This window comes from Procambarus clarkii, chromosome 24, assembly GCF_040958095.1.
Source record: "Procambarus clarkii isolate CNS0578487 chromosome 24, FALCON_Pclarkii_2.0, whole genome shotgun sequence".
Lineage (NCBI taxonomy): Eukaryota > Metazoa > Arthropoda > Malacostraca > Decapoda > Cambaridae > Procambarus > Procambarus clarkii.
This window is the reverse complement of record NC_091173.1, coordinates 9,669,745-9,696,821: the sequence shown is the minus strand read 5'-3', so window position 1 is coordinate 9,696,821 and position 27,077 is coordinate 9,669,745. Positions and strand designations below refer to the sequence as shown.

At 45.3% G+C, this 27,077-nt stretch overlaps 1 protein-coding gene across 4 annotated transcripts in view; it reads left to right on the top strand.

Annotated features, from left to right (window-relative positions):
* The window catches only part of LOC123747756 (protein bric-a-brac 2), a 190,803-nt gene that overhangs the window by 155,663 nt on the left and 8,063 nt on the right, over positions 1–27,077 (top strand). The window contains exons 6-7 of one of the 4 annotated variants that reach the window (XM_069330573.1): positions 22,860–23,179; positions 25,181–25,204. The exons of 1 other annotated variant lie outside the window; for it this stretch is intronic. In XM_069330573.1, the coding sequence (XP_069186674.1) occupies positions 22,860–23,179; positions 25,181–25,189 (329 nt within the window). In that variant the 3' untranslated portion in view covers positions 25,190–25,204. Of the gene's footprint in view, positions 1–22,859; positions 23,372–25,180; positions 27,037–27,077 lie in introns of those variants that run through there. 2 more of the 4 variants (XM_069330562.1, XM_069330565.1) reach the window with 2 other exon arrangements.

Below are 27,077 nucleotides of genomic sequence, written 5' to 3'. Positions count from 1 at the left end.
GCTAGGTAACAGGGGCATAGGGTGAAAGAAACTGCCCATCGTTTCTCGCCGGTGCCCGGGATCGAACCCGGGACCACAGGATCACGTGTATAGCGTGCTGTTCGCTCGGCCACCGGCTCCCTGTGTGTGTGTGCGTACTCACCTAGTTGTGCTTGCAGAGGTTGAGCTCTGGCTCTTTGGTCCCGCCTCTCAACCGTCAATCAACAGGTGTACAGATTCCTGAGCCTGTACACCTGGGCTCTTTCATAGCTACACTTGAAACTGTGTATGGAGTCAGCCTCCACCACATCACTTCCTAATGCATTCCATTTGTCAACCACTTTGACACTAAAAAAGTTCTTTCTAATATCTCTGTGGCTCATTTGGGCACTCAGTTTCCACCTGTGTTCCCTAGTGCGTGTGCCCCTTGTGTTAAATAACCAGTCTTTATCTACCCTGTCGATTCCCTTGAAAATCTTGAATGTGGTGATCATGTCCCCCCTAACTCTTCTGTCTTCCAACGAAGTGAGGTTTAATTCCCGTAGTCTCTCCTCGTAGCTCATACCTCTCAGCTCGGGTACTTGTCTGGTGACAAACATTTGATCAAACATTTGATTGGTCTGACATATGTGGTATATAATGTTCTGAAAGATTCCTTACACAAGTTTCTAAATGCCGTTCTTATGTTAGCCAACCTGGCATATGCCGCTGATGTTATCCTCTTGATATGAGCTTCAGGGGACAGGTCTGGCGTGATATCAACCCCCAGGTCTTTCTCTCTCTCTGACTCCTGAAGTATTTCGTCTCCCAAATGATACTTTGTATCTGGTCTCCTGCTTCCTACCCCTATCTTCATTACTTTACATTTGCTTGTGTTAAACTCTAACAACCATTTGTTCGACCATTCCTGTAGCTTGTCCAGGTCTTCTTGAAGCCTCAAGCTGTCCTCCTATGTTTTAATCCTCATAATTTTGGCGTCGTCAGCAAGCATTGAGAGGAATGAGTCTATACCCTCTGGGAGATCATTTACGTATATCAGAAACAGGATAGGTCCGAGTACAGAGCCCTGTGTGTGTGTGTGTGTGTGTGTGTGTGTGTGTGTGTGTGTGTGTGTGTGTGTGTGTGTGTGTGTGTGTGTGCGCGCGCGCGCGCCTTAATGTGTTTGCAGGGTCCACTTCGCCCTATCAGCTGACGGTCGTCTAATTCAGTGACGTCACACCCTTCTATTTGTTATTATATATCCACTTTTTCCAGGGTCCACACCCAGTACAGCTTAGGTGAGGCACAGAGTCACATGTTGCGAGGCTACGCGTCCTTCACACACTAACAGCTTCCACACCAACCAAATCCCAAATCCAGACAGTATAAAGGATACACAAACAGTAAACTTTGAGTTGCGAATATACAACCGTGCCCGTACGCTCCGGACGTGACTGATACACGTTCATATTTTTTTGTTAAGAATGGTAATCAGTAGGACGGGTACTAGGTGTAATGAGGATAAACAACTTAGATACGTCAGATATCAGCGGGACTTTGTCGAGTCGGCACACAGCCCCACTCCATAAGGAAGATGACAAGATGAAGGCATACAATTATGTTAAACACGTCTTTGAGAGGGAGATTAGGAGTCAAATCTCTCAATTTAAGGAGAAACACGAGCTGCAGAACCCAAGTGAACACTGATTTTAGAGCAGGAAAATCCTGTCTCACAATCACTCGACCACAATGACAGAATCATGGTAGTATTAGAAGTCGACCAGAATGCGTATGTTATATGCACACTCTTCGCAAAGGCATTGATAAATGTGCCAATGCTTTATAGAGAAAATGTGAGGACCAAAGGATTAACATCGAAAGTGTGGCGACGAATATATTTATTTTTTGTCAGAATCAAGTCACAGAGAGTAACAGTAAACGAAACAAAATATAGTAGGAGCAGTAGTGAAAGGCTGGGTACCCAGGCACTCCCTTGTACCGCTGCTCTTCCTCATTCTCGGCGTTTATCAAGATAAAGGTAATTATCAAGGTAAAGATAAACATCTTCAAAAGCAGGAGAGAGAGAGAGAAGTATCGCATAATATATATACATGAGAGATTCTCGAAGGTCAGGTCCCAAGAACCCACAATAAAATATGTTTTACTGGAGGGAGGGAATTATCAGGAGAGTGAAAGATATTGTAGTAACTGCAGAATAGAGCCAGTGAAGGGTAGAATTCCCATCAACACAACCAGAGGATACTGTGAATATGAGTTCCTCCTTCTGGCACTAAATATAAAATGTATTGCTGGAGCAAAGGGAATTGAGCCGGTTTCTGCAGGATGTGCCGGATCAGCCGGATTGTGAGAAATACGTGTGCAAGCAACAGCTTGACCGATTAAGTTACTGTATCACCAAAATGAAGCCTGGTTCCCGGTCGGTCTGCGAGAGTAGAACTCTCGAAATTGGCCACAGGTAAAATCAATAATTACAGCGTAGCCGTGTGCTACACTGTCATTAGAGTCAAGCTGTGTCAGTGTATAAGTTTTGTCCTTTTTGCTTCGTTACGTTTCAGTTTTTTTGAGATACTTATATAAGTATATGTTTATATAAGTTATACATATATACTTATATAAGTATATGTTTATATAAGTTATACATATATACTTATATAAGTATATGTTTAATTTTGTATTGGTGATAAACATTGATGCGATGTGTGGCCAGCGAGAGAACCGTATTACCGCGGTTCACGGCCCAGGCTGCCAGCGTGGCCGCTTGGCCCAGGCTGCCAGCGTGGCCGCTTGGCCCAGGCTGCCAGCGTGGCCGCTTGGCCCAGGCTGCCAGCGTGGCCGCTTGGCCCAGGCTGCCAGCGTGGCCGCTTGGCCCAGGCTGCCAGCGTGGCCGCTTGGCCCAGGCTGCCAGCGTGGCCGCTTGGCCCAGGCTGCCAGCGTGGCCGCTTGGCCCAGGCTGCCAGCGTGGCCGCTTGGTCCAGGCTGCCAGCGTGGCCGCTTGGCCCAGGCTGCCAGCGTGGCCGCTTGGCCCAGGCTGCCAGCGTGGCCGCTTGGCCCAGGCTGCCAGCGTGGCCGCTTGGGCTCGCCAGGATTTGGAATTTTAACCTCGAAAAATTACTTGAAATTAGCTTTTTTGTTTTTGTGTTCGGTTTGTGACATTTTTTACACATACATAATTGATGAATATATTCAGCGTTTGTAAGAGGAGGAGAGTGTAGCACAGTGTGTGTTGTGGGGTAAAGCTGCCCCGGGGGATACCAGTGGGGAGGGCTGCGTGCCCCACCCCTGGCTCACTCCTTCCCCTGTGTCACCCCTTCTCCTGGGCCACCCCTTTCCCTGGGTCACCCCTTCCCCTGGGTCACCCCTTCCCCTGGGCCACCCCTTCCCCTGGGTCACCCCTTCACCTGGGCCACCCCTTCCCCTGGGTCACCCCTTCCTCCTTCCCCTGGGCCACCCCTTCCCCCTGGGTCACCCCTTTCCCTGGGTCACCCCTTCCCCTGGGTCACCTCTTCCCCTGGATCACCCCTTCCCCTGGGCCACCCCTTCCCCTGGGTCACCCCTTCCTCCTTCCCCTGGGCCACCCCTTCCCCTGGGTCACCCCTTCCCCTGGGCCACCCCTCCCCGCCGTGTGTGAAAGTGCAGTTGTCAGTTGAGGGCAGTTTCTTGCAGCTATTGATCGTACCCTGTGCCTGCCCGCCCGCCCGCCTGGGTCCGTCCGTCCGTCTGCTGCTCCAGAAGCGTTGCCCTTCGCTGTTTTCCATTGCTTTTCACTCGACGACGCTCATCAAGTAGGAGGCGGCGGGCGCGCGCCCTTAGTTTATGTCTGGGTTTTTGTGGCTGTCTCCTTCCCTGGCCGTCGTCCGACTCTCAGGTGGCCACCACGGGCACTCGCGTGTGCCCGACACCTGTGATGTTGCGTCTCACGCCGAATATTGAAGTAAATGAAGCGAAAAAGTAGAATGTTGAGGTGGTGTTTACCGGGCGGTGTGTCTTAAAGCTGCCTGCCAGCCGGGCCCGCGTCTGAAGATGGGCCGCCTCGCTCTGGGACCCGCCGCCGCCACCACCACGCCCGCCGCCGCCGCCACCACCCTTACTCCTTCTTTATGGCCTCCTTCCACCTTCTTTATGCCCCCCTTTTCTTTTCTTCCCGGTTATTTATAGCATCCTCTTTCTCTCCTAGCTTGTTTATGCCTTCTTTCTCCCTTCTTCTGACTTATTTATGTTCCCTTCTTGTTGGTTTATGTCCTCCTCTTTCCCTCCTTCTTGCTGGTTTATGTCCTCTTCTTCCCTCCTTGGTGGCTTATGATATTCTTACCACATCTCTTTATTTATGTATCTCCTAGTTTATTTCTTCCGTTGTTTTAGATTTAGCAACTCAGAACAAAATGTCCAAGTAGCACAGGCTATAGTGAGCCCGTAAATTCTTCTCCTACTTCTTTATCTTATTTATCTTCTCCAGCTTGCCTATGCCTCTTCTTCCTCCCCTCCCTCCCTCCCTCTCTGTAACCCCTTCCTCTCACATGGGCTCTCTCCTTCCCAGCCTACCTGGGAAGGAGCGCCTGGCAGCTGAGTGGACAGCGCTTCGTATTCGTAGTCCTGAGGTTCCAGGTTCGATCCCCGGTGGAGGCAAATGGGCAAAAAGTTTCTTTCACCCCTGATGCCCCCTGTTACCTAGCAGTAAATGGGTACCTGGAAGTTAGACAGCTGCTACGGGCTGCTTTCTGGGGGGGGGGGGTGTAACCAAAAGGAGGCCTGGTCGAGAACCGGGCCGCGGGGACGCTAAGCCCCGAAATCATCTCAAGATAACCTCAAGATATACCTCCCTACTTCTCTCTCTCTCTCTCTCTCTCTCTCTCTCTCTCTCTCTCTCTCTCTCTCTCTCTCTCTCTCTCTCTCTCTCTCTCTCTCTCTCTCTCTCTCTCTCTCTCTCTCTCTCTCTCTCTCTTTCTCTCTTTCTCTCTTTCTCTCTCTGCCTCCCCCCTCTCCCTCCCTCCCCCCCATGCTCCCGCCTTCCCTCACAAACTAAGGCCCACACTCACCCTAAACTCAAGGCTTCCAAGCCTGCATTTATTACACTGGGAAGACAAACGTGCCGGGGGGGGGGGGGGGCGGAGACAACACCCTTCGGTGAGTGGTTGGGTTATGTTCAGGGGGGGGGGGGGAGGTGGCGCAGGAAAGTGAGGGAAGAGGAAAGACTGAGAGAAGAGCTGGGATGAAAAAGAGAAGTGTGTGCGTGTTCTCGCCCTCTTGTTGTATCTACTCTAGTAACAATGTGTGTGTGTAATTATCCTCAACTACCTTCATTTTTTTTGGGGGGGAGGGGGCTTGCTCACTATTCTTATATTGAGGAAGTCTTTATTTCATCCCTATGGTTTATTGTTGAGATATATACAAGAGTTGTTACATTCTTGTACAGCCACTAGTACGCGTAGCGTTTCTGGCAAGTCCTTAATCCTATGGTCCCTGGAATACGATCCTTGCCGCGAAGAATCGTTTTTTCATCCAAGTACACATTTTACTGTTGCGTTAAACAGAGGCTACAGTTAAGGAATTGCGCCCAGTAAATCCTCCCCGGCCAGGATACGAACCCATGACATAGCGCTCGCGGAACGCCAGGCGAGTGTCTTACCACTACACCACGGAGACTGTTCGTCTGTATTTCTTGTTTCCATCCTCTCTAGTCCTGCCCATGGTTGGCATTTGGCTTCAGTCCACTTTGTTAATGTCTCAGAGTGCTTTTTAATGGTCGTAATCATGTTTTTTTCTTCACTTTTCCAGCGTGTTCACGTGAGAATCTTTCAGCTTCCCCCTCCCCCCCCCCCCCGTTTATTCGGTTCTATTAGTCGTAGCAAACCTCTGAATTTCTCTAATTTTGCTTTGCCCCTTTTCATGATCGTTCACTCTGGTGACGTTCTGCCGTTGGTCTAACACAGGCAGTGGACTGTGCTCTGAACGTTTCCTACTGCAGGTGTCTGAAGACAACGCGAATGTTACTGTGTTAATTTGTGCCTCCGGTGACAAGCTTGGATATACATACTCTTAGGTCTTTTATCTTTTTCCATCCTTTTTACCTTTTTCCATCTTTTTCCATACATACTCTTAGATCTTTTATCTTTTTCCATTGTCGTCTACCCTTCATGTTGCCTTCTCAGCCCCGCCTCAAACCTCATTACTTAGCATTTGCTTGACTGTAAGTGAAGCAGCCATTTCTTAAACCTCTCGATAGTTTCTTCAGAACAACCTGGAATATTTATACTACAATCCTTTTCTGTTCTGATTCGTCTCGTCAGTGTAGTACCGTCGACAACCCTTGACGTGGAGGATCCAACTTCGTCAGTTATGCCATTAACGTACGTCAGAAACAGCCTGGGTTAACTTAGTGAAATACTCAATCGACCACAAATGTTCCAACTAAGGAAAACACGAGGATATTGGACAACAGTGGACCTCTGATGTTCACAGAGTGTTCTTTGATTATGGCGCCTCCACTCTTCACTGGCTCTGTTATGTATTTCCTTCTATATCGTTCACTCAAGTATATTGTTATTTTACTTTGCAAATTTGGGAACTGGCCCTCCAGTATTTTCAATGTATATATAATTTGGTACCTCTCTCGTCGCCTTTCTAGCGGAGACACTTTGAGAGCTTTGAGTTGATCTCAATAGTATACGTGCTTTATCGTGTCTCTGTATTCCCTCTGTTTCAGCGGTCTCTCCTGCTCTGAAGGGGGGAGTGAGTATTGAGCAGTATTCAAGGCGGGGCAACACAAGTGATTTGAATAGTATTAGCATTGTGATGGGATCCCTGGATTTGAAGGTTCTCGTAATCGATCCTATCATTTTTCTGGCTGACGCAATATTTGCTCGGTTATACTCCCTAAACGTTAGGTCGTCAGACATCATTATTCCCAGACCCTTTACATGCTGCTTTCCAACTGTGGGTAGATTTGATTGTGTTTTGTACCCTGTATTTTGTTTAAGGTCTTCAGTTTTACCGTACCAAAGTACCTGGAATTTATCTCTGTTAAAATTCTAGACAAGTAATTTTCATGCTGATTTTTGTATCATCTGCAAAAGATGACACAAGGCTTTGACTTGTATTTTTTTTACTAAATCTGATATGAGAATAAGGAAAACCAGACGTGCAAGGACAGTGCCCTGAGGTACAGAGCTTTGCTAATTTGGCATCGTAGCGCCCTCTCAATGTGTGAAGTTCCTGCGAGCGGTCTGTTGCGTACACTCCTGCTTTGTTGAATCTTGAGTGAAGTAGAACTGTAGCTGCAGTTTGTAGTGTCTGCGAGCTGTCACCTGCTTCTTGGCTGATTCGCCACATTATACGGAGTGTCCGTTCTATTCGAATTTTGCACGTCCCGAAATCTGATCCCAGAGCCAAGTGCATGAGCATATTGGCTCTTTCCTTCTGTAGTCTGTTGGGTGTCATATGATATCTGACATAATACTTTAAGGCAAGGCAGAGCTCACGAAAAACCTCTCTGACGCTGTCAACACTAGGGGTGAGGGAAGGCTGAGAGCGTCAACACTAGGGGGGGGGGAAGGCTGAGAGCAACACTAGGGGTGAGGGAAGGCTGAGAGCGTCAACACTAGGGGGGGGGAAGGCTGAGAGCAACACTAGGGGTGAGGGAAGGCTGAGAGCGTCAACACTAGTGGTGAGGGAAGGCTGAGAGCGTCAACACTAGGGGGTGAAGGAAGGCTGAGAGCAACACTAGGGGTGAGGGAAGGCTGAGAGCGTCAACACTAGGGGTGAGGGAAGGCTGAGAGCGTCAACACTAGGGGGTGAGGGAAGGCTGAGAGCGTCAACACTAGGGGGGGGGAGGCTGAGAGCGTCAACACTAGGGGTGAGGGAAGGCTGAGAGCGTCAACACTAGGGGGTGAGGGAAGGCTGAGAGCAACACTAGGGGTGAGGGAAGGCTGAGAGCGTCAACACTAGGGGTGAGGGAAGGCTGAGAGCGTCAACACTAGGGGGGGGGGAGGCTGAGAGCGTCAACACTAGGGGTGAGGGAAGGCTGAGAGCGTCAACACTAGGGGGTGAGGGAAGGCTGAGAGCGTCAACACTAGGGGGGGGGGAGGCTGAGAGCGTCAACACTAGGGGTGAGGGAAGGCTGAGAGCGTCAACACTAGGGGGTGAGGGAAGGCTGAGAGCAACACTAGGGGTGAGGGAAGGCTGAGAGCGTCAACACTAGGGGTGAGGGAAGGCTGAGAGCGTCAACACTAGGGGGTGAGGGAAGGCTGAGAGCAACACTAGGGGTGAGGGAAGGCTGAGAGCGTCAACACTAGGGGTGAGGGAAGGCTGAGAGCAACACTAGGGGTGGGGGGAGGCTGAGAGCAACACTAGGGGTGGGGGGAGGCTGAGAGCGTCAACACTAGGGGTGGGGGAAGGCTGAGAGCGTCAACACTAGGGGTGGGGGGAGGCTGAGAGCAACACTAGGGGTGGGGGGAGGTTGAGAGCGTCAACACTAGGGGTGAGGGAAGGCTGAGAGCGTCAACACTAGGGGTGGGGGAAGGCTGAGAGCGTCAACACTAGGGGGGGGAGGCTGAGAGCGTCAACACTAGGGGTGAGGGAAGGCTGAGAGCGTCAACACTAGGGGTGGGGGAAGGCTGAGAGCGTCAACACTAGGGGGGGGAGGCTGAGAGCGTCAACACTAGGGGTGGGGGAAGGCTGAGAGCGTCAACACTAGGGGTGAGGGAAGGCTGAGAGCGTCAACACTAGGGGGGGGGAAGGTTGAGAGCGTCAACACTAGGGGGGGGGGAAGGCTGAGAGCGTCAACACTAGGGGGGGGAAGGCTGAGAGCGTCAACACTAGGGGTGAGGGAAGGCTGAGAGCGTCAACACTAGGGGGGGGGAAGGTTGAGAGCGTCAACACTAGGGGGGGGGAAGGCTGAGAGCGTCAACACTAGGGGGGGGGGGAAGGCTGAGAGCGTCAACACTAGGGGTGAGGGAAGGCTGAGAGCGTCAACACTAGGGGGGGGGAAGGTTGAGAGCGTCAACACTAGGGGTGAGGGAAGGCTGAGAGCGTCAACACTAGGGGGGGGGGGAAGGCTGAGAGCGTCAACACTAGGGGTGAGGGAAGGCTGAGAGCGTCAACACTAGGGGGGGGAAGGCTGAGAGCGTCAACACTAGGGGGGGGGGGGAAGGCTGAGAGCGTCAACACTAGGGGGGGGGCGGGTACTCTTCGCGGGGAGGCATATTTGTGCTGGGAATTAATGGCAGGAGTGAGTGCAGGACTACTCCCTTCCCCTCCCCGTCCCAGCCCGCCTTTAACTGCCCAATTTGGTGGTTACCTCCTTATTAACTTGGGCACACTCATGCCATTAATTCTAGTGCAGTTTAGGTTAATAGGTGGACGGAGAAGGGAGAGTCAGAAGCGTTGTGTGAGTACAAGAGACATTGCTTTGGTGTGGTTTAGTATTGTGGTGGGGGCAGAGGGCGGTGTGGGCGTGTACTGTGGGTGATGACATAATCAATATCAGGGAGGTGGTGTCCCCGTGGTCTGGGGCTCCCTTCACCTCCCCCCGGGGGCGGCATCATGTACCCGCCAACCTCAGCTGCCGCTAAATCTGGAGGGCGGGTGGTCTCAAGTCTAACAGGGAGCCTACGCCACCTCCCCCGACCCGCGAGAACAACCTCTTTGAGTACTAACAATAAGAGCGGGCGTCGGTGGCACAAGTTGGCGGAGCCTTTGTGAGCGAGCAGTTAGACTCGAGACGCTGTACCCAGGAGCGCCTTTCACCCCTCCAGCGTTCGCCAAGAATCCGGACTTGCACAGCGAAGGAGCCGGATGTTGCCTTTTCGACTCGCCCTCCCACCGCCCGTTTTATGGACCGGTTTTACCTTTCGCGCACCACTCATTTTGACGAACCCGTAAAGTTTGTGGCAGGAGATTGTATCTAATTCACGTAGTTGTATCTGGTAATTTTGGAGGGGTTGTGAGCCGGGCGCGGGGCGCGGCGCTCCCCGGCTGGCGTGTAGGGTACGAACCTGTTATTGGACGTCTCCGGACCAACTTTAATTACCCAATACTTCTCATATTTCCCTCTTCTCCCTTCATTTTTCATAACGGTCTTCTTCAGCATTGTTGAATTTCCTTCTGGGTATTGATAATATGGAGGTGTGTTTGACGAGAGGAAGAAGTGGCCGAGAGTTTCAAGTAGAGTGCTCGTGCTTTTGTCAGGGTTTTGAGATGGTAACATCGTACCCAAACCTGCAGTGCGCATGTCCCCGCCCGCCCGCCCGTATTTACTTCTCCATTTTTGCTAATTTGAGTAGACATGTCAGAAGACATTTTCTGCTGCTTAGTTTCCAGATGGAACCTAGAGCGATTTATGGCTTATAATAAACGTGAAAGTTTGTATGTTACGGTGGAGGTGGGTGCCAACACTCAGGTGGCACTTAGTGTTGGTGCCACCCCTGGCTGACCTGGCATGACCCCGACCATCGTTACTCCTGGAGTCTGTGACCCCTCTTCCTGCCCACAATTACAACAAATGTTAAAATTATTATTAACTCACTAATGTTGCGGGATCAACACTACTTCGACATATTTAAAATAAATGACGGGTAATTCGAGACAACTACATTCTTATGGTGGTGATTTTTAATGTTTCTAAAGATTTACATCAGTTACGAGCTCTTCACATGATGTAGTTACTAAACATAATTTTGAATTCAGGTATTGAGCAATGGACTTCAGGTAGCAGACATCCTTGTCTAAGGTCGACCAGGGCCTGTGGTGGCGCACTCTACCACAACCATCTCAGCACCTTCATTCAACCAGCAAACTGCGCTAAGCGGTTTGATGGTTGCAAACCACCGAGTTTGCAGAATTCCTGCACAATTCATTTCCCATCCTCCACTCCCGCACTTTCCTTCCCTCGTTGAGATCCTTGGGCGTGAGCTCTCTCCTGAGCACACACAACCATCGCTGCTGGCCTAGATAACCTGAGCGCCTCCCCCGCCTCTATTGATAGTCTTTATCCAGCTTAACAAAAAGTTTATCCTGGGAAAATCATTGTTAGGTTGTCGGTAGAGGAATTTATATATTCATATGAATTTCCATCGATATATATATATATATATATATATATATATATATATATATATATATATATATATATATATATATATATATATATATATATATATATATATATATATATATATATATATATGTCGTACCTAGTAGCCAGAACGCACTTTTCAGCCTACTATGCAAGGCCCAATTTGCCTAATAAGCCAAGTTTTCATGAATTAATGTTTTTTCGATGACCTAACCTACCTAACCTAACCTACCTTTTTCGGTTACCTAACCCAACCTAACCTATAAAAATAGGTTAGGTTAGGTTAGGTAGGGTTGGTTAGGTTCGGTCATATATCTACGTAAATTTTAACTACAATAAAACAAAATTGACCTCATACATAATGAAATAAGTAGCTTTATCATTTCATAAGAAAAAAATTTGAGAAAATATATTAATTCAGGATAACTTGGCTTATTAGGCAAATCGAGCCTTGCATAGTAGGCTGAGAAGTGCATTCTGGCTACTAGGTACGACATATATATATATATATATATATATATATATATATATATATATATATATATATATATATACATATATATATATATATATATATATATATATATATATATATATATATATATATGTATATATATATATGTATAAAAGTTATTCATAACCCCAACAAGAAGTAGTGCTCCCCAAACATAAATACAAAAAACGACACACATGGAAGGCTCCAGCTGGCATGACCTGCGCCGCCGCCGCCACCATGGCCTTCATCACTCCATCACGTAATTTGTTCCTTCTCAAAGCGGAAAGAAAAATGTTCGTCAAGACGTCGTATCAAGTTTCATTCATGTTGTAACAAAAATTAATTTAACTGCGAGGATAGAAAATGGTTCAGTTTTCCTGGTAAGACGATCTTCCACCTGCTTGGTTTGTAAAGACGCCAGCCCCGACTCCGCCGAGTTCTGTAAGGAGGAGGAAGACTACCAGCCCGCGCCATCTTGGGGCCGCCGTCGCCGCCAACATAGAAAACGTTTGGTGCCGGCTTTTATCCTGCAGCACCGGAGCTCCAGAATCTGTACCTTCATTTCATTTATTCTGCCGTGTTTTATTTATTCATGACATGGAATTTGTTTTCTCTCAATCCGAAGAGAGGCGAATTTAGATTCGCTGTAGTTTCGACAAATTTGTTGCCATTTTGAATAGTCGCATTCAAAAGCAGCTCTTGAGTCCCGGGAAAATAATTTAGTTGCACATCTTAGATAATCATGTGATCTCAGGTGGACTGGTCCGCACTGCCTTGCTGGCTCACGCTTTAGTTCCCACACGAAATGTAGAGAGCTGCAGTTATTGTCCCTATTATGAGGAGTCACTAATAGATGTGATTAACGCTATGCCCGTGTCCGAAACGTTATGCGTGTTAGTGGCTTTACAAGAATGTAAAAACATCAATGCTATGTACTCTGATAAACCCAATGTACCTTCTTGTATATAAATAAATAAATATATTATATTATGGTTGCTACCATCGTGATCTTCGTTAGGTAGTCGTCCAGTTATGTAGAGCTATATTAATTAGGCTAAACAAATATTTGAAGTTGTAGATACAAGCGTTGGCAGCGATCTTTTCACAAGAAATACAATTTGTACTTTTGCATCTCAAGTATAGTAATACACCGGTCCGGTGAGCGAACCCTTTATCTTAAGATACGCTTAATTATTCTTGAATGCAGGTACCTTGTATATCCACACTTGAGTGTGTCAGCTTCAACTTGGTACACCCACACCTACTCTACAGATTTTTATTCCCAGGCTGGTATACCTACGGAGTTGCGCTTTTATTTGATAATGTTAAATAATTTTTTGTTGTTGTTGAAGACCCACACGGCGAGGTTAGAGAGAGGGCACACAGTCATACCATGACCAAGACGGTTCGCACACGGATTTTAAAAATCTACCCAAATATAACCTAACAGAACCTAACAGCCTAACCCAAGTTAGTAATGACTTGTGGAATTGATGTTATATATATATATTTTTTTTTTTGAGATATATACAAGAGTTGTTACATTCTTGTACAGCCACTAGTACGCATAGCGTTTCGGGCTGGTCCCTGGAATACGATCCCCTGCCGCGAAGAATCGTTTTTTCATCCAAGTACACATTTTACTGTTGCGTTAAACAGAGGCTACAGTTAAGGAATTGCGCCCAGTAAATCCTCCCCGGCCAGGATACGAACCCATGACATAGCGCTCGCGGAACGCCAGGCGAGTGTCTTACCACTACACCACGGAGACTGCTTATTATATTATATTATAGGTACCTGGGTGTTAGTCAGCTGTCACGGGCTGCTTCCTGGGGGTGGAGGCCTGGTCGAGGACCGGGCCTCGGGGACACTAAAAAGCCCCGAAATCATCTCAAGATAACCTCAAGATAGCCATACACAGACTCAGACTTGGTTACAAGTGCTGCTGGGAGGTAATGACCCTAATAGTTAAAGAGTGTCACTTCTGTGAAACAGAAGCAGAGGCGCCCCTATTGCACTACTTACTGGAATGTGAAGCTACTGAAGCCCTGCGCATCAAACTAAACATCAATCCAACAACAGCAGCTGCATTAGATGCACATTCCACAGCCACTACAATGATTAGAAAAGCCGTTGAGGAATGGGGCTCACTAGTGAGCATTCTGCATCTACATCCGCCACCAAGATAATGTTAATAAAACAAGACTGAAACCAGTGCACTAAAACAGAAGCGATAAATAAACAGGGAAAAAGGAGGAATCCCCTCCTCTATTTTAAACTTAGACCCAAATATCACAGAAACAAGGTTATCGCGTATAGCCAAACTCAATTACGGGCTCACCATAGCCCGTGCTACATGGACACTTCGTTCTGAGTAGCTAAATCTGTAACAACATAGAAAGGCTAGACAAAACCATTATATAAGATCGTGTGACTTGCCGGTTTATCGTGACTTCACTTCCAGAGCCGTATTTAGTCTGAAGACGAAGAAATGGTTACTTTTTAACATACAGTAAAGACCGTTAAAGTGCAACACAAAATGGATAACTAAATGAACAAATCAGTTGAACTGAGGTCAGTTGAACTCCCGGTTGCAATTCTTTTAACCATGTTGTGGCACAGTCGATTAAGGCGCGTCTGGGATCATCTCGGACTTAGGGTTCGGCTTTAGGTTCGAACCCTCATCACGGCCCTTGTGGCTTTGTTCATTTGATGCATCACACTATTGTGATTTCTGTGTGTAATGGATAACTGAAGCTTGAAAAAACGTTCTTTGTGACACTGGGAGTTAGGGAGCCTCTCGTGTGGGCCTTGAAGACCTGGTTGATACCTGGTTGATGGGGTTCTGGGAGTTCTTCTACTCCCCAAGCCCGGCCCGAGGCCAGAATTGACTTGTGAGAGTTTGGTCCACCAGGCTGTTGCTTGGAACGGCCCGCAGGCCCACATACCCACCACAGCCCGGTTGGTCCGGCACTCCTTGAAGGAAACAATCTAGTTTCCTCTTGAAGATGTCCACGGTTGTTCCTGCAATATTTCTGATGCTCGCTGGGAGGAGGTTGAACAACCGTGGACCTCTGATGTTCATACAGTGTTCTTTGATTGTGCCTATGGCACCTCTGCTCTTCACTGGTTCTATTCTGCATTTTCTTCCATGTCGTTCACTCCAGTACGTTGTTATTTTACTGTGCAGATTTGGGACCTGTCCCTCCAGTATTTTCCATGTGTATATTATTTGGTATTTATATTATATCTCTCGTCTCCTTTCTAGTGAGTACATTTGGAGAGCTTTGAGACGATCCCAATAATTTAGGTGCTTTATCTCGTCTATGCGTGCCGTATATGTTCTCTGTATTCCCTCTATTTCAGCAATCTCTCCTGCTCTGAAGGGGGAAGTGAGTACTGAGCAGTACTCAAGACGGGACAACACAAGTGACTTGAAGAGTACAACCATTGTGATGGGATCTCTGGACTTGAAGGTTCTCATAATCCATCCTATCATTTTTCTGGCTGACGCAATACTTGCTTGGTTTTTCTCCCTAAACGTTAGGTCGTCGGACATCATTATTCCCAAATCCTTGACATGCTATTTTCCTACTATGGGCAGATTCGATTGTGTTTTGTACCCTGTGTTATGTTTAAGATCCTCATTTTTGCCGTATCTGAGTACCTGGAATTTATCACCGTTAAACATCATGTTATTTTTTGTCTTGCTTGCCCTATAACATGGGTGCCATCGAGATTATATGCAAAGTGTTTTACAAGCTTCTGGGTTGTCAATCCTCAGGCGTTGCGTGATTTGATTTCTAACTCTGTACCATATTGGAAAAAGTTCCAGTGATGTGTCAGGCTGTTCTCCGCCATGTTGTCATTTCCTTTCTTCTGCTGCCTGTAAGTTTATTTCCCACGTACACGGGTACCCAGCCAAGCTTGAGGCACATCATGCGAACCTCCCTCTTCTATTGTATCCTTATAAAAAGAGTTAGTTGTTCATAATTGGTGGATTCTGTGTACCATCCCGCAGATCCTGACGCTGCGTCATGGTCACTGCACATCTCAATTGCTTTTATTATAATTGTTGTTCTTTATGTGTGCTAGATCGTGATAGATGCGTACATTCTTCCTATATTCCTATATTTACACATCTATATGACCTGCCATCCAGTTAATAAATATTTTACCAATTCAATTTCTTTCTTTGTTATGCACCCCATACCCATCCCGTGGGCGGTGTGGTGTAAAGGATTACAGAGGCACATAATCGGTTCAGGAACTGAACCCTCTAGTTCGTTTAGCTAAGCAAATAACAATCTTTTGACGCTAGTTACAAAATTATTAATGTTATATATACATGTACACATACTCATACATACATGTACATATATATACATATATACATACACATACATATTTAATCCACCATAACATTTTAGTGCTTGCATTAATTAATGGTATAATTGTTGCGATAAATGTGACGGTGTCCGGTAAGGCCTTTTGTTGCAAGATTTGAGCGGCAGCTCTAAGATAACATGTATCCCATGTTCTCTCAATACCTTGTTCCAAGGCTTCTTAGTTGACTGCTGTGAAACACTTGTTTGAATCTCGAACTAATTATAATTTCCTGCTTCATCCGCAGTTTTCTTTTGATCAGTCTGTGTATAGTGTATCGAAGTTTCAGGGAATCTACTTGTTTCGTTTTCTAATGTGTGAAAATGCGTAGTAAATGAAGTTAATATACTAGTGCAGACGAGGAGTTACAATAACGTGGCTGAAAAATGTTGACCAAACCACACACTAGAAATTGAAGAGACGACTACGTTTCGGTCCATCCTGGACCATTTTCAAGACAATTGACTTGATAATGGTCCAGGACGGACCAAAACCTCGCCGTCTCCTCATTTTCTAGTGTGGTTTGGTCAACAAATAATATACTAGTAGTTGTTTTTCCGTAAAAAGTCACTATCCTCTAGTATAGTGACTTTGGGCACATCTGTGCCCAATGCTTGGGCACATCTGTGCTCTAGTATGCTGGGCACATCTGTGCCAGGTGAGTACGATGGGCTCACCATACTCAGCTGCTCACCACAGCAGCTCCAAGTGCTGCTTGGCACTTTTTGTTCCGAGTAGCTGAATCTAAAACAACAACATCTAGTATGCTGGCAACTGTTCCCGTGGTATTCAACAGGGAAGTCTGGAGTGTACAGTATTGCACTCTGCAAGGTATTGATGCTGTTCATATTGCAGTGTTACAATGATTGTTTATCCATATCTCAATCACTGTTGAAGAGAACAGCATTTCAGTCTCCTGGTGACGCCTGCATGATACACATTGCCCGTTTTAAATGTCCTCATCCACGACCCACTGGCTATGGGTAAGGCTGGCGTTGTTATCAGCTTGAATGACCTGTATGTAAAATATTCTTAACAATAGAATTTCTGCTGATAGGTGTGGTTCACTAATTTATCTCATTATCATTATTAGAGTGTTGACCAGACCACACACTAGAAATTGAAGGGACGACGACGTTTCGGTCCGTCCTGGACCATTCTCAAGTCGATTGATCATTATTAGAGTGTTTGCTTTACTATAAGGCAGTTACATAGACAATAACAAGCTGAAGGTGAAATACACAATGAGATCATAGTAACGTAGTGACGTAAATCATAGCATCAATGAGAAAATTAGTAGGAGCCGTGATGAAGATTCGAACCCACTCACTTTTTCTTTTTTTCTGATTGTGAAAGTTTGTGGAGTGTGAGGTAGCTCTCCTCCCTCTAGCCTTCCTCCCCCCCCCCCCCCTCACTTTGCTGTGTGTACAGCTCTCCTTACTCGCCCACTCTTATCCCTGCCACTTGAAACCGAAAGTCTATTGGTCGTCATACAACATCCTACATCCTGTGTACGAAATATATAATATTCGGACAACCAACACACAACATATGTATAGTCAACTTACAACATCTGCAGAGCCAACATACAGCATTAGGGTAGCTTAACCCAGCTTACCCCTTATCAGAGGTAGCCTAGCCAACATAGTTTGGGATAGTTTATTCAGCATACACCAGGGGTAGCCAGACCAACATACAACATTAGAATAGCTTACTCAGCATACATCAGAGGTAGCAACATATAACATCCGGTTAGCCAACATACAACATCCGGGTTGCCAACATCCAACATCCGGCTTGTGCGCGCCATTCGGCCCTGGGCGGGTTGCCACTGTTTATTATCGTGGTATATTTTTTGTGGGTATAAACATGTGAAGCAGAGAAAAAAGTGGTTCTACAATGATGGAGCATTGTGTGGTGAGAGTATAGGGAGGAAGTGGCTGTGTTGTAAGGGTGTAGGGAGGGAGGGCTGTATTGTGAGTATAGGGAGGGAAGGGTTATATTGTGAGTATAGGGAGGGAGGGAATTGGGAGTGCATAGGGACGGTGGGAGGGGCTGTTATGAGAGTATAGAGAGGGAGGAGCTGTGTTGTGATAGAAAATGGGAGGGACTGTATTATGAGTGTAGGAGAGGAAGGAGGGCTTATGGTGTGAGAGTGTAGGGAGGGGGGAGCTTGACTGAGAGTATAGGGAGGGAGGGAGGGTAGTGAACAAAGGCTGACGGGAGTGAGGATCACGGATTAAGGGGCGCCCCTTGTGACGCTGCTCCTCTTACTCATCCCCCTCCCCTTTCTCTCTCTCTCTCTCTCTCTCTCTCTCTCTCTCTCTCTCTCTCTCTCTCTCTCTGTCTCTGTCTCTGTCTCTGTCTCTCTCTCTCTCTCTCTCTCTCTCTCTCTCTCTCTCTCTCTCTCTCTCTCTCTCTCTCTCTCTCTCTCTCTCTCTCTCTCTCTCTCTCTCTCTCTCTTAATTATTCTAGTTCTTAAGGTATTTGTTTGTATGTTGTACCTGAGCATGGCGCGACGCTGTAGGCAACCCCTTCTCTCGAAAGTAATAGGCATTTCGACGTCTAACTCCCCTAGGTCCCCAAAAAAATGGTTGTATATGCTGAAGAGGACGGGCTGGTCACTGAGCGTGGCGAGGCTGGCTGTCGTCCTCGCCTGAACATTGGAATTGTCTGTTATTCTTACCCCACACGGGGGGGGGGGGGGGGTACCAGCACACATTACATGAGGCTAACTGCATTCTTCTTGAGCATTGTTCCTCTCGTGGCCAGTGTTGCTACTTTTGTCAGCGACTTTGTATTTATTATAGCACTATAATTAGCAGCTCCATCATTATGTATGATCTTACCGTGTTACCATCGTTGATGTTAGGATGGGTTCGAAGTGGAGGTCAGTTGCTCCTGCAAAGGTTGTGATGTTGTAGTGTGAGTTGCTTTACACGTTACGTCGCTTCCTTTTTCCCAAGTCTGCACCACAACATCATGGTTTATTACTAATTGTATCACAACATCAATCATGGTTTGTCAATAACTATACCACAACACTGTCATAGTTTATCATCAATTGTACTACAACATAGTCATAGTTTATCATCAATTGTACTACAACATAGTCATAGTTTATCATCAATTGTGTCATAACATCGTCATAGTTTATCGTCAATTGTACCATAACATCGTCATAGTTTATCATTTTTTTTGTACCATAACATCGCCATAGTTTATCATCAATTGTACCACAGCATCGTCATAGTTTAACTGTAGTTATAGGGACTGAAAATCGGACTGGCACGGACAGTTTCATCAATCCATCAGCAGAAGTGACTACTATCTCACGCGAAGCCAAAGATAAAACTTGTATTTTTTTTACTGGGAAAATAAAAATATTGATGAGCACGAGAGAGAAAAAAAGAATTGTTGATTGTGGCGTTAGTTTCCAAATAAGTACAAAGCATCACAAAAATATTACCCCTCGAAATGGATTTTTTTTGTATTTATATATACAAGAGTTCTTACATTCTTGTAATATAAACAAGTTGCATCGTATGGTCAATAAGTTTTCTTTGTTCTTAGTGATTCTCCTTCTTCGTCTTTTTCTTCTTCTTCTTCTTCTTCTTCTTCTTCTTCTTCTTCTTCTTCTTCTTCTTCTTCTTCTTCTACTTCTACTTCCTCTTCTTCTTCTACTTCCTCTTCTTCTTCTACTTCCTCTTCGTGGATTCACCAACCACTGACACATTGAGCCATGGAAATATCCATTGAAGAGACAGCCAGATGAGACCTTAAGAGTTAATGTGAAAGCAGAGACTCTTAGTTAATTAGACGGTTCGTCTTAGCTTGGGCCTATGATACACACACAAGAACTAACAGCTCGATCCTGCAGACGCAAATAATAAACACACACACACACACACACATCTGGTCCATCTTGTCATCAATCAATAATGTGGTGCGCCTTCCCTCTTGCCTCGTCTCTTGTGACCCGCGCTAGGCTCCCTTCCCGTCCCGAGTTCTAAACCGCCTCCGACACGAGTTTTGTTTTAGTAAATGACATTTATGTGGCTACCCTAAGCTATGTGAAGGGTTATTGAGTTTATGGCTATGTGATACTGAGATCCTCATCTGAGAGGATGGTATGGATTATGAGGATATCCTCAAAAACACGTGATCGGATAAAGTACTTGTAAAGCTATCTAAAAACCTCATTCCAGCAAGTACAAAGTCTTCTAATGAATGGACATTCAATAATGTAGTGCTGGAGAGTATGGCCAGTTCTACTCGTGGATTTTACGTATGAAGAGCCAGGATTGGGGGAATCATCACTTGCGGTTACCCGCCACAAGTAATAATAGTTACTTGTGGCAGGTAATCCTGACACTAATTATGTTATATTGTAATATGGACGTCTTTCACTACTCCTGTACACATGTGTCTTGAAAACGTCATAATTTTGTCGACGTGTAAGTACTTTCTGCTTCTGAATATCTGTAAGTTCTCTTGTGCTGGACCTGAATGTTTGGCTCACTTACTCAACAATAGCTCCTGCTGTTACTATTACTCCTGCTGTTACCGTTACTACAACAGTGCTTTATTTATATACCTACCTTGCGGAGGTCTCTAGGATCAACGGTCCCTCGGCCCGGTCTCCGACCAGGCCTCCCGGTTGACCGTCTGGTCTGGTCTGTTATATCACCATTCAAATCGTACGCTCACTGCTTTTCAATTTATTTATTAAAATACAAGTTTAATTTACACCTCTGTACACCGGTTCTTTCCTCAGAATTAATTATTTGAATACGATGTACGAGTAAAGCTTCTAAATCTAAAATCTAATATAGTTTTGACAACTGTGATCATGGTGCTCGAACGCCTACTCCGCTTTTGTCAGTCAAGCCTTTCCACCTCCTTCTCTTCTAAATGCAGGTTTACTATAAATATCTGACGTCGGGTGTTGGTTGCAGCTATGTTCTTGTGCTAGCGTAATTGCATCCACTTTTAAACAAGTAGGTGACATATTCATCCTTATCTTATACCCAACAGTCTGTTTTAACAAATAGTTAATTTGCGAACGAGTTTTGTCATATTCATGCTCGCAATAGTTTTGGAAGGAAGGACATTTTACCTGTGGAAGGACATTCCAATCATCAGCCACTGTTTACGCGTGAAAAAAGTTGTTCTTATTAACTTTTATAGTTTGTACTTCTACAATTTGTGTGTACTTTTATTGTTTTTATGTACTTTCATAGTTTTTATGTAAATTGTTATACTACTTTGTGTTGGGGGGGTGGGGGGGGGGGTCGGCGTGTGGGTGTATATATGCAACCTATCCTCAGGGAGGGGATCGAATGGAGTTAATGATTCCAAACCACTATATAATTAGTGGTATTATCTTCTCTATCCATGGTTAGGCTAGGTTTCATTTCGTTTGGTTACGTTAATACAGTGTATTATTGACACAATGTGAAATATGGAATTCGAAAACTATTTGAGTGTGACCGAGATTTTATAGAAAAACAAATTCTTCAGACATTTTCAAAGAAAGCGAGTTCAGCATATTTTTTTTATATTTTCAACAAAGGATTTATAATACGATAAAGTTATAACTTGAGAATATTCTCTGTTTAGGACAAAGGTTTATTTGCCAGTTTACATGTAAACTATTACCGGAACCTTAATATGCTTTCAGGCCACCACAGATATCTAGGTAACTATCCAGGTGGTTTGAGAGTGGGTGTAATGGATTTACTCTGAGAACGGCTGATAGGAGAAGGGGTGTTGGCGTGTGTGGCGAGCTGGCGTACACACTAGGTCAAAAAGGGGCACATGCGCCGGCCTGCAGAAACTCCATGATTCACCCCAGACTAAAATACGACAAATTTGAGAATGCGAGTAAAGATAGCCGTCTCAGTGCCGGGGCGCGTTATATTTAATAAGTGTGGCCATCTGAGACAGTAGCCGGACACAACCCATCGTGGTGGTACTGAAGCAGCAGTGGACACACCAGAAGCAGTGGCCTCCAAGCGTGGCCTCTGACCCACTCTCTCCCACACTCTACTTTATCATAGTTTCATCACCAACTTACCCAATTTGGTTAGGCTTTGTTCTTAGTCTTTAAGAAATGTCAACCCACAAAAATTTAGGCGAACCAATTATGGTACAGCCTAATGTTATGGATAAGATATATATACGAATACAAAAATATTTAAAGACATGTTGATTCAAAATAACGACAAAACTGCAAAATTCCCTGAAAATTTGTGATTTAGTGGCTCATTGTGATTAACGTCAATCAGGACTAACTTAGTGACCTTTACCAAACAGAAGACGCTGCTGTCCTCATCAACTTCCACTCATTCAGTTCAAAGGTATTTTGTTCAAAATAGTATACAGTGAACGTTTGTCGCATTACCTTGTTATCTGGTCGGATGAGGGTCGTGCGTGTGTATTGCCAGGAGGGGGAAGATGGTAAATGATGATAATATGTAACTGAACTGTCAACGACAGTAGCCATCCTGGCTTCATGTGGCATACTGGACAGACAGCAAGTGTCGAGGCTGAACGAGTGTCAGTAATTACGACACTCATCATGCTAACAATGTAGCCGAGTGTGTTCTTGTGTGCCCATTGAATCCGAACCATCACCAAAGGAAGTTGTGCCCACTATAAATGTGTTAGACCAGTGTAATTCAAGTAGAGTGTGTAGTGTTGTAGTGTAAAATAGTGGTTGTGGTGTGAGCTTTCACCACAGCATTCTACTGGTAGTTGTAGACCCCCTCTCCCCCCTACTATCAGCCTACTGATGATAGTTGTGGTGGAGGCCCCGCCCTTCTACCACACAAGCCACTTCGGAGAGGGGCACAGGGATCGTCCTCTTCCTACTGCCTCTCTTGGATCGGATGGCTGCCTCACCTTCCGTGTTTTGCTTTGTTTCAGATGGGCGCTACAAACCGTACAAGTGTCCGCACTGCTTCAAGAGTTACTCCTCCAAGTCCAACCTGAACACACATGTGCGGGACCTGCACGCCGCTGTGCCGCAGGTGTTCACCTGTCCGTACTGCAACAAGAAGTACTCGTCCAAGAACTCCCTACGCTACCACATCACCATGTACCACCGCGAGGAAAAAAATCGCGACCAGGCGCTCCAACACGCCATAGCCACCGCCCAGCCTATGCCTCCGCTCGGTCTCCACGGAAATTCTGCTAACGCCCACGATGCTTCTCTTGTAAACCAGCTGCCTGGGCAGCAACAGCAGGTACAACAACAACAGCAGCAGCTGTACAGTCACATACAGCAATCCCTCACTCCCCAGTCAGAGTCTCACGTGGAGCTGGGCATGATGGAGGATGCCAAATATCGGGCAGCTGGTGCCTCCAACACTATGATGAGCGACAAGTGCCACCTGGCTCCTGCCACCACCTCTGAACACTAGGAAAAACTATGGTAGTTAAAATTAACTTCTACTATAAACATTCACCTCTTATTTTACTGATGAAAAAACTAACATACCTCAAGAACTGTTGGTGTTGCCGAACGGTGTTGTATTGTTGTTCAGTGAGCACAAGTATAGTGTGTACCTAGGGCAGGTGCACGTGATCTATACAGCTTGATCTGAGGATCAGAGGGATAGTCTTTGGTAACATGAGCGGCAGTACAAGAGCCAGAGTGCTTTCTGACAATCTGAAAATCTCAAAAGTAGACAGAAATTACATAAATACTTTTATATTACGAGTGCATTCATTACTTATTTGATGTAATAGGTCATTTTCCTACTTAACCCGTATTATTATTATACCTAATGATAGATCATTAATTAGAGAATAACTATAGTAAAGACAGTAAAGTGAGATTTAGCTGGGCAAGTGGGTTTTATGACATTGAGGTTACATCCAACAGCCGTCACAAAAATCGCTATTTTACCTTATATAACGTAGCTTTTGTCTATATATATATATATATTTTTCGTCACAAACGTGAAAAAGTGAGAATTCTGATTTACTTTGAGTGGAATGTAACCTAAAAGTAACAAAACTCACTAAACTCAGCATACATTACTATTTTTATATCAAGTAGGCGATCATTATATATAATTGGCGTAACAAATTTCGACATGGCGTAAATGGGTTGGCAAAACACAGGAAATATGAAGGAGCGTTACAGCAACGCTTGTTGCTTTGTCCACTGACGCCTGAGTGTGGCTTTGATATCGGTAAAAAGCTTTGCGGATATTAAATTATCCATCTCAAATTAATGCTAAATTTTTAACTGACAATATCAGTTTTATACTGAATAATGCAGTATTACGTGCCTGAAGGAATAAGGGCGCGGAAGACTTGAAACTATACGAGAAGTGACGCAACTCAGTCTTGCAAAGCCTCATCTAACCAGCCATCTTAATTAATGAAGTTTATCCCATCCTAAGCAAGTACATCCTGATTCATCCTATCACAGCAAAGCTTAACCTACTTATTTTGCTTCACTAAATCTAACCCGTTCTAGTTCAAGCTAGCCAAATCAACTCAAGCGATTGCGGCTTCGTCTTGCCGCCGCCTCTACCCTAGTTCCCGGGAGTGAGAAGGAGGGATTCACAGCACCATGCACAGGCAGACGTTGCTTATAGCATCTTCAGTATAGTCAAGATAAATACACAACATAAAACGGAAACATTGCTGGCCATTGCAGACTGAGTTTGAGTAAAAAAGTTTGTCTCAGTTTCCCACGCGAGTTATTATCGCAATTCTCAATATTTTAGGAAAAAGGTTCCAAAATATTGTATTTTATTGTATTACACTATACATATTTTCAAATTATTTAATTTTGTACATAATTTAAAAAATACTTCTAGCTATACAAAAGTGCTTGACAAAACGTATGTTATCTGGGATATCAACTTATTTGATCCATCACATTGTATTGTAACATTGCACAATGCAACTGTTGGCACCATCATAGACCTCTACCCCCAGTAGCCATCAAGTCTCAAATGAGACATCCATTTGCATAACAATTCTTCTAACTAGTAAAAGTTACTCTATTTTTTGTTTAGGATGTGCTTGGGAAATATTTAGATGAACTTGTGGTGGTCGGCATGAGTTGACCAGTAGCATGGTGAGGTCAAGAGAACGTGACTTTACGTGCACACACTAGAACTTGTATGTGTTGTGGTGTGTGACGTGAGTAGTGTTGCTGAGGGTGTTGTAGGTAAGGGCTGAGGGTCGGTGGGTGCGTCTATCTGACGGCTGGGTTGTCCTTACAGAGGTGGTGACGGCGGTGGGCGCCAGAATGGTGGGAAGCGACGACACCAACGGGCGGCGCTACTCCCACGCCACTCACAACGACGTGGCCAACGACCAGTACGGGACGCGGGCGGCGGTGGGCGGCGGGCCGGGCCACAGGTGCACCCACTGTGGGCGGGAGTTCCGCTCACGCAGTAACCTGAGCCGACACGTTCGTGACCACCACACCGCCCACGACCCCAGCGCTGCTCTCTGCCCCGTGTGCGGCAAGAACTGTCGCAACCGTTCCAACGTGTTGACGCACATGTACCGTGTACACCACGTTACCGCCCGACAGCTGGACGCCTTCAACCACCCCATTACGCTCCCCCATGTCCGCCCCGACCCGCCCACCGATGCCCACCACCTAGACCACCTGCCAACGCAGCCCACCCACCACCCACACTCCCAGACCCCCACAAACACCTCGACGCACGCACATAATCCTCGGGAGTACACCCACGCCCACCTTACTTACGGGTACAACATGCAGGAGTCCTGCCAGCAGCAGAGCGACACCACCACTACCTAGCTCCTTGATCACAGCTTAGTTTGTTATCTTACCCTACAACCCCTTCCCACCTACCATCACTACATACGCCTAATAACTCTGTCTTTAACAGTTTATATATATATATATATATATATATATATATATATATATATATATATATATATATATATATATATATATATATATATATATATATATATATATACCCCTATACATACATAGGTTCATATACACATACATACATTAACACGCAATTTGTCGTGTGTGTGAATATAATTGAAATAACCCACGAACAGTACGGGGCTAGAATCCAGGTTACTCTGAATGACAGGTGAACCAGCTGCTTTGAGCCACACAGCTGAAAAATATACTTGTCTGGAAACCCCAGACAAAATGGTCTAATGATATTATTAATGGAAGCTCATGCGTTCTTTATATAGTTGGTGAACGTAGCGCCTAACGCTACGTTCACTGCTATTTTTTTCGGTGCTAATGTATTAGGTTGATTTAGTTGAGCAGTTCAAATTTGAAAGAAGTAAAGAGAAAGACACATGTCACACCTTGCAAGTCGTGTTTTAGGAAGGATGTTCCAGGTTATGTTACTTGGTGTCCCATGGATCCATATGGTATGTACTTGGGTGAACCTATTGTAAGTCTGAATTGCTGCTGCTTCTGTCTCCGGCAGAGGTGTATGATATATAAGGGTATAACTATAACCTGTCCATGGTACGCAGAATAACGTAACCCGTGTTCTGACCCGGAACTAGCGTAAAAACATTGAGCAGAGCGGCAGTGAGAACGTTGCTTGCAGAGCTTTGACATGCGGGTGTCTTTATATTACTGGAAATATAACTGCCTTGCCTAGCCATATAATTAGAGCCGAGAATACGCTAACGAAGTCAATAACGTCGACCACTTTTCTTACCAATCTGTGGTATATTAGTTACACCTAATTGTTATGGTACAACCAGCAGCCATTTAATAAACACTTTTGTTTAATTACTGTCATCAGAGAGACGCTAGTTTGACCCCTCTCATACCAGGTTATTTCATAGGTATGTTTATATATACTGTATTATATATGTACACACCTACATAAACATGCATTCAGTAATTTTAGTTTATTTGTGCTGCAAGTGTCAGACTACCCATCTATTATTTTATGTTTGAATAATCTTGTCATTACGTTACAATTCTTTATTTATAGTAATACGCTGTATAGTGTAAGATAAGAAGAAAGATTTTCTTAAGTATCATTATTTTTCTGGTTTTGATGTGATGCAGATGTAAAATATATTGTGAATAAATTGAAATCCAAATTTATACATTTGTTTTGTCTACCTGTTTGTGTGGTTCTTTTTTTG